Source organism: Pteronotus mesoamericanus, unplaced genomic scaffold (genome assembly GCF_021234165.1).
Source record: "Pteronotus mesoamericanus isolate MK-2021 breed Mesoamerican mustached bat unplaced genomic scaffold, CSHL_Meso_final scaffold_137, whole genome shotgun sequence".
Lineage (NCBI taxonomy): Eukaryota > Metazoa > Chordata > Mammalia > Chiroptera > Mormoopidae > Pteronotus > Pteronotus mesoamericanus.
This window is the reverse complement of record NW_026555306.1, coordinates 248,198-261,561: the sequence shown is the minus strand read 5'-3', so window position 1 is coordinate 261,561 and position 13,364 is coordinate 248,198. Positions and strand designations below refer to the sequence as shown.

Here is a 13,364-nt window from a genome sequence, read left to right as displayed (position 1 = left end):
GCCTACTTGGGGTGATTTTCTTTGTTCAATTCAAATATGTTGGCTCGGCACAGAGGATGTGAACGTGTTGGAGCAGAAAGGTGAGAAGATGACAGTAAATGAAGTCAGAAATCAAGAAGCCATTAGCCAGACCCTTGGCTTTACTCTGAGTGAAGTGAGGGGCCACTGGAGGGTTGAAAGAAAAAAAAAAAGAGATGTGAGTAATCTGGGTTTATTGAAGGAAACCAATTCTTTGCCACCCTAAAAATTTGGTTTTAGAATATTTGTTTTAAGCTATTTATTAGGAAATAAAATGCAGGAAAAAATTTGTGGCCCTCCCTACATTCCTACCAAGAGATTCAGACAGGAAATATGCTTCAGGAGAAATCACTTTAAGCTAATTTGATTAAATAAAAGCGCTTTTATTTAGTATATGTATCTTCCAACAGAAAGACACCTGTTGGGTAGATAACCACTGTTTCCCACTGATTCTGAGTTACACAGAAAAAATTCTCTTGTAGCATAGAATCTGCTCTTCTCAATTACCTGTAAGCACTCATTCTAACTTCTGAAGTATAAGATCCTATTTTCTCTTTTTTCCTAAAATTTTTATATACCAAATGTTTCCTTAGAGTCATAGCAATTTTTATGCTTATATGAATTATCTATGATCATATATTTAAAACTTTATTTCCTTCTGCTAATCTGCCCCTGTGTTTTCATGATTAGACAAGCCAAAAAATATTTAGGATGTGAGAGGGACAGCATTATTATATTTTAGTCTCTATATTAGCCAGGATTTGTGAGGCTGCTGGGTTACAAGCAGGGAGTTCAGTGAGAAGACAAGTACATCATCAAGGTGACGGGTGAGAATGGTTGGACCAGCATGGGAGAAAGTGTCACTTTATCGATTTGTTCTGAGCACCTAGAGTCAAAGAGTTTTTGAAGAATTTAATGTGGGGACGTAAGAAAAAGAGAGGAGTTGTGAAAATACGAAGGGATTCAGAAGAATCCTGGAGAATCACATTGAGGTCAACAAGTTGGCTGGGATTAAAAATCTAAAGGCTTCCTGAGGGCCTTTTAAATATTAGTTGTCAAGTAAATATTTGGATATCAGCAATCATGTCCAGTTCGTCTCTTTCATCCACTACTGTATACCCAGTACAACAGACAGTGTCTGGTAAGTTTACAGTATGAGTTCATTACACATTTACAGAAGCTACAAATGTACAAGTAAGGAGCAATCAAAATGCCTCCTGGACACCCATACACAACATTTCTTTGACTAAGAAAATGCAGCAACACCACAAAGTTACCATAACTGTACCACCCTCATAAACCCATTTGTTATGTAAGTCACAGCAGGACCTTTCTTGAGCATGCATGCTGTAGGGAATTTTGAAACTAAATTAAGTTAAACATAAAAGTACTTGAATGATATTGAAACTGAGCAGGCACCCCTCTGGGATAATTTCTGGTCCAAGTTTCTGAACAATAGAAGTGGGACTGGAGTCTTTCCGGTGGCAACAAGCTCAGGAAATACTAATTAAAATTAGGGGCATGTAAAAACACAACTGATATTATTAAGTATAAATACTGACAACATAAATGCTAAACTGAGACATAAGCCAGGGTCACAGGACTCCTAATTCTTCCTGAACAGCTGTGGATAATATCATAACACATGTGTTGAGTTATTTTCCATGAATTAAGATGCCCCCGATTGGGAATCTGTGAATGCTGAATCTCAGAACATTTTTATTAGCAGGTTCAAATGTATCTCTTAAATTTTGTGTAAGAAGTCAAAAGTTGATAAACTTAGGTTGACAATACAATACCAGTATTTTATCTTGTTTGGTAATAGTTTAGGTACATAATGACTTTAGTTAATGCCTAGATGTTGTAGGATTGAGCTTTCAGTTAGATTTGTCAAGGCAGCTGGAGGTTAGTGGCTGGGCTGTGAATGGAAGCAGAGTTGCCACCCCAGAGTTGCCTTTTAGGATATTGATTCTGGTCTTGGTATAGGGAACCAGAAGGCTCAAAAGACCCTTAGAACTTCCCTCTTAACTGCTTAGAATGTATTTAGTCATAGGACCAGCCCAAGGAGGGACATTCACATGGAAATGCCAAGCAAACATTTATTTACCATTCATTTGCTATGGAATCTTCCAAGCTATGGCGTGTGTGTGTGTGTGTGTGTGTGTGTGTGTGTGTTCTGAAACCTCAAACCACAATGATTTTTGTTCCTTATCTTCAGGATAGCATGTAAGTCTTAACTGCCCAATACTTCTTTGGGTCTCTATGTTTTTCACTTCAGAATATTCATGAGTATAATAGACTCTGTACATTGTCTCCTGTTATTCTGCCTCTGTTAATTGGACTAATAGCTTAGCTAGAGGAATTGAAAAGATGAGAGAAAAATACCTATCTTTTGCTCCCACAGCTGACTGTCATGATTTCTAGTTGAAGAATGAATGGAAACCTGACTGGTGTGGCTCAGTTGGTTGACATTGTCACACAGAACAAAAACTGTCCCTGGTTTGATCAGAGGTCATGGCTCATGCCTGTGTTGCAGCTTTAGTCCCCTGTCAGGGTCCATTTCTCTAGCTATTCAATGGTTTTACAAGCACAGATTCTTTGTATTAAAGACACATCTGTACAAATGGTCATGGCAGGTTTACTTGTAACAGCCCAAAATTGGAAACAACACAAATGTCCATAAAGGGTAAATAGATAATCAAAATTAATGCATCCCTGGAATAATGAGATATAACTAGAGTATTAAAAGAAAGAACTATATCAAAATAATCATGTTGAGTCCAGAAACCAACCTTGGCCTGAAATTACATACTTTATGATTTAAAAAATTTGGAAAAGCCTGAAAATGTATATGAATTTATAATAAAGAAAAACTGATAAGAGTTTCCTTAACACTAAAAAAGGAGACAGAGAGAAAAGAATAAAGAGATCACAAGAGGGCATGAAAAGACTTTAACAGTAAGGGACATGATCTTTAATTTCTTTGTAACAAATTCTCTGGTGCATACATCTGGAAAAAAATTCATAAATTGTATGCTTTCAATATGTTAAGCTTATTATATTAAACTATAGTTCACTAAATATATTTAAATTGTTTATGTATATGAAATGTTGCCTAAAATATGGTTGAATAGAAAGTATAAAATTTTTAAAAACCTAACTGTAACATGACATTTTCTAGCCCATTTTCTGCTTGTCCACCAGGGATGGCAGAATTACTCTGCAGGCTGGGGCCTTTCCGGGCACAATTATCCCCACCTGAGCAGCATCCGCGGCCCAGCAGGGCCCAACCTCACCACTATCATTACACAGTCTTGCTAACTCTTCAAGCCCCCCACAGTGGACTCTGTCTACTCCTTCAACCAGCCAAGCGTCAGCACCCCAAAGGCCAGTCCTCTGTAGGCAGCTTTTTCTTTAACACTCTCTGTTCCTCAAGGGGAAAAGGGCCACCAGCTCTTCAGGTCTCAGCCAAGAGTCCTTTGTCAGAAGTGCTCTCTGTGATCTTGACACCAGCTGAGACTCACTCAAGTATGTGCTGTGTATGCACCAGAAGTTCTACTTCATGGGCGTTGGCTGGATTATAATGAACTCCTTAGAGCCGTGATTTACCTGAAAAGGGTCTCTCTTACAAGGCAAACTGAATAAGCACAAGGCCTACACATGTCTTACTCTTCTTGGAGTTTCCAGGGCTCAGCCAAGAGCCTGACACATCACAGATGGTCTGTGAACGATTATTAAATTGTTAGGGGAAACCACATCATGGAAGCCTGTCACTCTGTGTGACACCTGCAGTCAAATTATATTCCTTATAGACACAAAGTCATTGGTGATAGGAGGCCTTTACCTGCTTGGGGACATCCTAGGGTCAAGTTTTTACTTCTCACACAGTTGAAAGGAAAGGAAGAATCCTCCTTAACAGTGTGGGTTGGACCACAACTTATTTCTCCCAAAATCACAGCCCTCCAGAGACCTTTCCTGTGAGTTATGTCTCACCTGCCCCAGGCCTGTGTTCTTCTTATTCTCACAGGTGCCTGACCTGATAAAATCTCTGGATCTTCAACCCCTAGTAACACTGCTACCAGGGAAGTGAAAAGAACAACCTGACCTTATAGGAATGAGGGATGACGTTTCATTCTCAGAATTCCTGGTCTTTTGGACATCTGCCTTTTGTTTCTAAGCACATTTGTCTATGTCATGATGTCCTGGGGAACAAAGGAAATTTCTTGAGCAGAATGGGAGAGGAGGACCCGGAATCTCTGGTGGCTTCCATCTCAGAGGGGCTCAGGGTTCTATGACAACCTCTCTTCCGCTAACAAAAGAATACACAGGGCTACTGGTTGAGTATTCATGAGTATTCATGGTGCAGCTGCTTTACCTCCTGGGCCCTGGGCACAGACAAGGACACAAAAATGACTTACATGCAACACCCCAATGTAGTGATGGAGGACACACAGGACATTTTGGGTTCAACCCTCCAGGCCAGCAACCTCTCCCAAAAACCTCAGGAAAACTTCACCAGGCCATTCCTTTAGACACTTGAAAGCAGAGAGCTCTGTCTGAGACAGTATATCCACCAACTGGGACAGTTCTCCTGATGCTTGATTCATAGTACTCTGAACAATGCCTGCCTTTTCACTGGGCTCGTCCTGCACTGTTTAGCATCCCTGTGCAGCACCTGACATTGGCTGCAGATCCGACTGTGTCTTCTAGAGGGCAACATGGAAACTCACAGGAAATAGACACATGAACCTGGCTTTGGCTAAGGAGATGGAGAAGGACCATGGAGACATGGGTTTATTTCTGGGCTCTCTATTCTGTTCCATTGATCTATGTGTCTGTTCTTATGCTAGTACTAGACTGTTTTGATTACAGTGTCCTTGTAATACAATTTGACATCAGGTATTGTGATACCTCCTACTTTGTTATTCTTTCTCAAAATTGCTGCAGCTATTTGGGGTTATTTGTGGTTCCATATAAATTTTTGAAGTGTTCTATATCTGTGAAATATGTCATTAATATTTTAAAGGGATTGCATTGAATCAATAAATTGCTTTGGGTAGTACAGACATTTTGATGATGTATATTCTTCCAATCTATGAACATGGAATATGCTTCCATTTATTTATGTCTTCCTTAATTTCTTTCTTCAGTGTTGCATAGTTTTCTAAGTACTGGTGCTTATCTTCTTGGTTAAAATTATTCTTAGGAAAATAAGACCAGCAACACTGCAAGGAAAAGAAATCAACAGAGACTAGAGGAAAGGAGGGGGCAGGGACAAGGAAGGGAAGGGGAAAGTCAAGGAACATGTAGCAAGGACTCATGGACAAAACCAAAGGGGAAGAGCTGAGGGCAGAAAGGAGGGAGGGGGCAGGGGAAAGTGGTGGGGGGTTGGCAGAGACAAATGTATTTGAAAAAATAAATTAAAATAAAATTTAAAAAAATTATTCCTAGGTACTTTATTTTTCTTGTTGCTATAATTCCATACTGTTTTCCACAGTTGGTTGCACCAGTCTACATTCCCACCAAAAATGTACTAGGATTCCCTTTACACCACAACCTTTCCAGCACTTGTCGTTCATTGATATGGTTATGAGGACCATTCTGACTGGTGTGAAGTGGTATCTCATTATGGTTTTAATTTGCATTTTTCTGATGGCTAGTGATACTAAGCATCCTTTCCTATGTCTTTGTGCCTTCTGTATGTCCTCCTTGGAGAAGTGTCTGTTCAGATCCTTTGACCATTTTTTAATTGAATTAATTGTCTTCCTGGCATGGAGTTGTTTCCTCAAAAAGTTAAAGTTGGAACTTATTTTTGACCTATCAATACCGCTGCTGGGATTATACCCAAAGAATCCTGAAACACCAGTTCAAAAGAGCCTCTGCACCCCAATGTTCACAGCGGCACAGTTTACAATAGACTGGTGCTGGAACCAACGTAAGTGCCCACCAGTAAATGAGTAGAGCAAAAAACTGTGGTGCATTTATACAATGGACTACTACACAGCAAAAAGAAGGAGCTCCTACCCTTCATGACAGCATGGATGGAACTGGAGAGTGTTGTGTTAAGTGAAATAAGCCCAGCGGTGAAAGAAAAATACATATGACCTCACCTATAAGTGGAACCTAATCAACAGAACAAACAAGCAAGCAAAATATAACCAGAGACATTGAAATAAAGAACAAAATGACAGTAACCAGAGGGGAGGGGTGAGAGGATATTGGGGGAAGAGGGGAAGGGTGATCAAGGAACATGTATAAAGGACCCATGGACTAAGCCAAAGGGATGTTGGATCGATGGTGGGAAGTGGGAGTAGGTGGGGCTGGGGAAATTAGTAGCGGGAAAATGGAGACAACTGTACTTGAACAACAATTAAAAGGAAGAAGAAGAAGAAGATGGATAAGGAGCCTGACTTTCATCCCCTATTTCAACAGGTCTTTCTTGGGGCCCTGCCTCATGACTGCTTGTCCAACCTGCTACTTTAGAGACTCTAAGCAAAAACAGATTGTGCAATAACCTAACAAGCTCAGTGGGCCACAGGGCAGGACTGAAAGCCCCACAGGACACTCTGAGGAGAAATTTCTAACTGGGCAAGTGATAGCAGGTTGTCACATCCCAGGCCTCTATTTTCCTTAGCAAGGGTCGGTCTTTAACTTTAGTAAGCCCTGATCTTTTTCTTTTTTTTTTTCCCATCTTGGCTAGCATTACTTTGACATATCAGAGTGATTTTCTTTGCAGGACCATTCAGAAGCAGAGTCTGGGACTAGTGTATGAGACCACAGAACACTTTATATTATCTGGTCCCCTACATAGCTTCTCTGTGTCCATAAATGTTAATTATACTGTACCCACCAATGTAAAAAATATGTGTCTCCATTTTGCATTTTTTTCTAATTCTAGATATTTCCCTGGTATATTTTCTCCCATCTCCTAAATGATTTTATGCAACTTATTTCAACTTCTGATTTGATTATAATGTATAAAATATGCTGCAAAACTACCTTTCTTCACAGAATTCGAGGAGGAAGGTCATTATGGTCATTGTGGCTCAGATAATCTCATTAAATTGCTCTCCAGGTGTGGACTTTTTCTACTCTGACAGGGTCTAGCAGAACCTCCTCCCTCAGGGTTTTCTTTACCCCTCTGTGCCCCATGCTTGGCCTCATCCATGGGCAAGGCAAGGTACCCACAAGAAAGCCACCCAGACAGAACTCAGATGTTGTCCCAACAGCCAGAGAGCACAAGGACATGTCTAACAAATGGACATGGAGAGGAATGATCTGCCTTAAACTGTCCCCTGAGAATCAGGAAGCCCCCAGGTACCTCACCTTTCACCGCAGTCCTTTCTTCCTGGACATGCAGGACACCTCCCATTTCATACCCAAAATCTATACCTCCTATTGTGGCTCCTTGTTTTCAGTCTTTGCCCCTGTAAGTAAAATCCTGTCTGGTGACAGCCTGCGATAGAAGAAGGGTCCCCACTGCAGTTTTCACAAGGCTTTATCTTTTTCACGGCCATAGTCGTGGCTGTGACCTTCCTGCTGGGAGCAAATAGACCCTTCTCAGAGCATTTGACAACATGGAGAGGACCCAGTGCCAAGCTCAGTTTCTGTGTCATAAACAGAAATATTCCAGATATTTTTAGGATGCCCAAGGCTCCCTGTGCGGTGCTGACAGAGTGAGGATGAAGACGCAGCAGAGGCCAACGCTGGCGCGAGGGGGCCATCCTCTCAACGACACAGGCGCCCCCCTCAGCCGTGCGATTGCACGTGAGCTCCCCAGGCCAGTGGGACCAGCCTCTCCTGAGAGCTTGTCAGATGCAGAGTCTGTGACCCACTGCACCCCAGTCGGAATCCGCAGTTTAAAGGGATCTGAAGGCTCCCCCCGTGCAGGAGAGCTGGAGAAGTGGTTCTACCCTCACATGAGGGGATCTCATTTTGAATGGGTGCCCACATTAGCTGGACAGCTGCTGAGGCTGCATTTTTAAGTTGTCACCTGGGTATTACAATGTTTACAATGTTTCGCAGATAATCAGATGCACAGCAGAGGTGATATATCCTTGTGACAGGTTTCTCTGAGTGAGCTCAAGAACTCCTGCTCGGAAGGGGGAGAAGTCAAACGGGAAAGAGAGAGGCTGTGGGAAAGGCTACAGGGCATCTGACAGGAAGCTGTGGGGAAATCCAGAAGCCCCAGGCTTGTACGTTCGCTAACACAGCATGAGAGTTTATATGCTTGTGTGCTTCTGCACGGCGTTGTGGTTTTGAGACACCTCAGGAGTTCTCAAGGAAGCAGAATGCAGGGAGCAGCACTGGTTAGAAGGGCCTATGTCATGTGTCCTGGGGAACAAAGGGAAAAAAATGAGGGCAGGGAGTGGCAGGGTCCTGTGTGCAAACCCTGCCCCCAGCTCACGTGACAAGAATCGTAATCTTGCTCCAGAATAAAGCTCAGCGCACAGGTAGGACACACAGCAGGTTGCACCAGTCTGGACGCAGGTGCCTGAGAGCCTCACAGATCCTCAAGCTTTTCTCAGAGAGGGAGCCACAGGGCAGGCAGCAGCCACCATGGGATCCCTTTCAGTCTCTCCCCGCAGAGGACTTGCTCACTGGCAAGGGCTCCTGCTGGTTGGTAAGTAGGAGACAATTCCTTGGGATAGACTAAGGATCTGCCACAGAGATCAGCTGGGATCTGCTGAGGAGATCAGTGCTCTAGAAAAGAGGAAAGGATTCTGTTTGTACTTGAGGGTGAAGGACAACAGAGCAGAGTAGGAGGGGAAGGGAGTTCAGCAAGAGGAAAATCTCATAATCCAGAAAAAGTGGGAGGCAGAAAACTCTAAGTTGTGGTTCATTTCCTGCTATTCATGATTGAGTACTGAATTATGAAAACTGATAATAATATTGATTTATATCAGGAAATACCAGAAAATCTTTAACCAGTGGAGCTAGACATTGTCTTCACCACAAGCCTAAGAGATGGGCAAATACACCCCATGATTTACCAGACCTTTGGAAAACTCATTCATTCAGCCCCATGTATTTTCAGGCTGCTGCCCTCACTGGAGGTACAAGGTCAGACAAGCCCTGCTCTCATCCACCCCGTGTTCTATGGAGGAGAGAGAGACAAGGAAAGGTCTAGATGTGATGTCAGGTGCCCACAAGTGACATGAAAAAAAAAACAAAAAAAAACAGAGGAGGAGCAGATCAGAAAGTGAAGTCACAGGATTGTTAGAGAAGGTGGTCAGCAAAGTTGTCTTTCAATAGAGCTCCTGAGTGTCAGAAGGGGTCTGAACACAGTGAGGGGGTAAGACAAACATGTGGAGAAGAGCATTTGAAACAGAAAAAGTAACAGCTTCAGAGGTGCTGAAGCAAATGTGGCCATGCTGTCGATGTTGACCTTGGGAGACACACACTCTCAGGCAGACGAAGGCTGAGTGGAGGCCTGCTTAGGATTCATGGCCTCATGTTTCCAACCCGATGCATAGACACTAATATTGATCAATTTCTTTTTCTTATTTCCTAGGCTCACTCTTAAACTTCTGGTGCCTGCCCACCACAGTCCAACCAGCTATTTGGACAAAAAATGCTGTGGAAGGGGAGGATGTGCATCTACGTATCCGTAATATGCCTCCCGAGGCTAAACGCGTCATGTGGTACAGAGGGGAAGGTGTGAACAAAGATCGTATAATTGCATTTCTTGTAACAACTTCAAAATACCATTTGAGAGGTCCTGCATACGGACCAGTGACAATTAACTATGATGGATCCCTGCTGTTGAAGAATGTCACCATAAAAGACACAGGAATGTACTCCGTAACAGTCCAGCAAGATTCCAAAACACTAACAGGATTTGCACAGCTTAATGTATTCCGTGAGTGATTGTTCCCTGACCTCTGGGTGTTGGGTGACAGGAATTCTACTTTGCACACAGAACTGATTAACCTCAACTCTGCCTCCATTTCTATCTGCAATTTATTTCAGGCTGGATTTTGGCATTCAATGCAGGATACACAGACTGTAGACAAACTTCCTAAGATCTCAGTTCCCTTCCCGAATTCCGGCCCTGCAGACAGTAACTGCAGACAGAAAGGTTATTCTGATGCGGGTAACTCAGCAGAGGGAGATGAGTCTCAGGCCAGTTCCCTGAGCACCTTCTTATGAACTCAGTCCGAGCATGGTCTGAAGGCCCCCTTAAATTCCTACAGAGCTCAGCTCAGAAATCCCTCCCAAAAACCCTGTGCCAGGGATCATGACTCCAGGGACCCTCATGAGGCTGTGCCCAGTTGGGTGTTGCTTCCTCAGAAAGGCTGAGTGTGTAATGGTTTAACGGATGCCCAAGTCACAAGGCTCCCGGATCAGTCACCAGTCAGGGCTCAGGCCCAAGAATCACTTCCTGGCAGAACAGATTTCGGTATCACCTGAGTCTGACTTTAGAGAGCACAAATGGACAATGTCCTTCGATATAGCCAACTGTCCTGGGGGACTTAGGTTCAAAAAAAAGTCCACATCCCCAGAAAGAAACAGAAAACAATGATGACTTGTTTTCTCTGCAGGTCCTCATTCACCAAGAATGAGCATATGGGATTCTCTCTTGGACTTGATCAGTAAGGGATGCCTCTTATTTGAGCAGCTCTTCTTTCCCAAGATTTAGGTCAGATACTGTATGTATTTTACAGTTGCTACACTGACAAACTGGCAGCCAAATATGCATTGAGAAGAAACTTAGAAGCAGGAAGATACTGTCACTAAATTAGTCACACAGTCCATGAGCAGATGATCAGAGTCACTTGAGTTCTGTCTGTAGCCATAGACTTAAATTCTCTACCTTCGGGGCCCTATGAGGGGGTCTTTGGATTCCTCAACCAACAAGTTGGTTCAGATCCTTAGATGTCCTCAGCTCATAGGACTACATTTTGTTCTCTGGAGTGAACAAAATGGAGAAATAATCTATGTTACTCTAGAACCAAATTACCTGCAGTAGTAATCAGAGTCACTGCATAGAACGCCCAGACATCTCCCTCAGGTGGCCTTTCCACTCCTCCCTGCACTGGCCTTCACATCACTTATTTATTCGTTTCCTATTATGGTGCAGTCACACCCAGCAGATATAGAGGAAAGGACTTTGCCTTCTCACTCCCCACTCTACCCCTGAAATCAGCTCAGGAATCAACATGTAACAAACACTCAGTTCCTTTTGATGAATTAGGAAGAAATAAATGGTAGTTGAATGAATGAATGATCCAAAATTCATTTCAAAATTCAGAGTCCTTTGAATTCTTGCCATGAGGGACAGGTTTTCTGTGCCCCCAGGAACAAAGACCATCATCTCAGATCCTTTTCTTTTCTCTAATAAAATAATCTTTCTTGCAATTGGTCTTAGGCTCTGGGTGTTAATAACAATTTTCACATACAGGAGAATTTTAAGTTTTTCCAAATTTCTATCTCTTCACCACCTTACACTAATTGCCCACAAGAGCCAGAATTTCAGCAAGACCATGCTCCTGATGTGCTATAAGACCCTCTTTTTGCAATTGCACACATCCTCACCTGCTCTCAGTGGAGATAGAATGACTAATGATCAAGGGCAGAGCACAGGATTCTGCTGCCATAATCAGCTTCTGCCTGTCCTTTTTCCTCTTTCCTACATCATTTCTTGAACTATGGTCTATCATTTATTGGCTCATTGGCTCATTTCAGTCACATTCACCTGGAAAGACCTGACCCAACTCTTGGCCCAGAGACCTGAATAGGCAACTTACTGCTGGCTTGCTTCTGGTCCTCAAACCCCAGTCTCCACAATGTCCTAGGAAATAGTGCCTCGTAGAAACCCAACTCAGCAGGTAAATAGAATTCTACATAGCTGGAAAGGAAAGCTCCTGGTCAGCCAGGCAATCAGGTGGTCAGTGAAGAACTAGGAGAAGTACAGTGGTGTCTCTGACTCACAGTCTTATGTCTCCCCATAACCAAACATTGATACTTAATTGACACCAGAGAAAGTCTGTTACCCCCCCCTAGACATTTAGCTGGAGGCTATGCATTTTCTAAGAGTTCAGACTACCAAATATTTTCTGGGATAACTTCCAGTACTTTGTTGAATATGTGGAAAAACAGTATCCATTTCTTGTTCATGATATTAGTAAAAACTTTTAGTATCTCCATGGAATATTGCATTAGCTCTGGGCTTTTATGTATGGCCTTTATTACAGTGTATAGTTTTTTTCTATCCCTACAACCAATATCTTGTGTTAAAACCATAACCACTTCCTTCCAGATATTAATTTCAACATGATATTGAATCATTAGACAAAGAAATAAAATCTTGTTCAGACTTAGAAGTGTTTTAGACAGAAATCCTCCAAGTCTGCAGTCATGAAGATTTCATTGAGTCATCTTTACTGTATAATAAATTATTTAACAAAATCTAAATGCTTTTCTACATACTGTAAACTCCCTTGGCTCTAGAGATGGACAAAGGTAGTAAGCCTACCTTTCCTAACATATATAAAAGTTTACATAAGTAGTGGGATGTTTTCTGAAGTCAAAAAAGTTCTAGAAAAAGATCAATAAAAGCTCATGCTAGAAAAAGTCGACCTGATGATGAGGTTATAGGACACATGGGCTGGGAAGGGGGTTTGTGTGCTGCACCTTACTCTGATGACCTTTACATAGGTCACTGAGAGCTGTGAGAGGCTGAGGTCCCTGGGTAAGCAGCATGGCTCCTTGTCTCAAGTTCATTCTCAATGAATCCCATTCTCTGTTTCTCCACAGGTCATGTGAAAGTGCCTGCCCTCCGAGCTACTAACACCACAGTCACAGAGAATAAGGATGCTGTGGTCTTTACCTGCTACTCAAATGCTATGTACATCCAGTGGTTGTTCAATGGCAAACAATTGCAGTTCACAGAGAGAATGAAGCTGACCCTGGACCATCGAAGACTCAAAATAGACCCCGTCAAGAGGGAAGATGCTGGGATTTACCAGTGTAAGGCCTCCAATCCCATCAGTGCTACTGAAAGTACTTACGTAAAGCTGGATGTGAAAACTGAGTAACTCTCCTTTCCCCATCTATGTTGTTAAACTCTAAATAAAGGATGATTTTTTGCATCATTATAGCTTTGTTCAGAAGATGAATAGCTTTTAAGACTTGCATTGAGTCAATAAATAGTCAAAAATCTGAGCTGACTTGTCATTATTCTTGACTTAAAGTCACATTTCAGACCAACCTCCACCTCAGGTTGGTCTCATGTGTACCATGGCCACAGTGTCGCTGACATTGTGTCTCTCTGAGGATGAGCAGTGGTCATATGATAACCAATGGGATCAGGTAGGGATCTTAGGGAGTCTAAGCTCTGTCCT

General features: G+C 42.5%; 1 protein-coding gene across 1 annotated transcript; it reads left to right on the top strand.

Moving 5' to 3' along the window:
• Window positions 1-7,700: 7,700 nt before the first annotated feature.
• Window positions 7,701-13,058, top strand: LOC129082644 (carcinoembryonic antigen-related cell adhesion molecule 21-like). The gene is made up of 3 exons (XM_054588372.1): window positions 7,701-7,785; window positions 9,533-9,880; window positions 12,778-13,058. Exons 1-3 carry the CDS (start codon window positions 7,701-7,703, stop codon window positions 13,056-13,058), a joined length of 714 nt encoding a protein of 237 aa, XP_054444347.1.
• The last annotated feature ends 306 nt before the right edge of the window (window positions 13,059-13,364 follow it).

What these genes read in the sequence shown, in the direction of transcription:
- LOC129082644 (XM_054588372.1), top strand. Translation starts at nt 7,701, where the DNA reads ATGAAGACGCAGCAGAGGCCAACGCTGGCGCGAGGGGGCCATCCTCTC. An exon ending in CCTCAGCCGTGCGATTGCAC is followed by an intron (nt 7,786 to 9,532) that starts GTGAGCTCCCCA and finishes CTTATTTCCTAG; the next exon opens with GCTCACTCTTAAACTTCTGG. An exon ending in TGCACAGCTTAATGTATTCC is followed by an intron (nt 9,881 to 12,777) that starts GTGAGTGATTGT and finishes GTTTCTCCACAG; the next exon opens with GTCATGTGAAAGTGCCTGCC.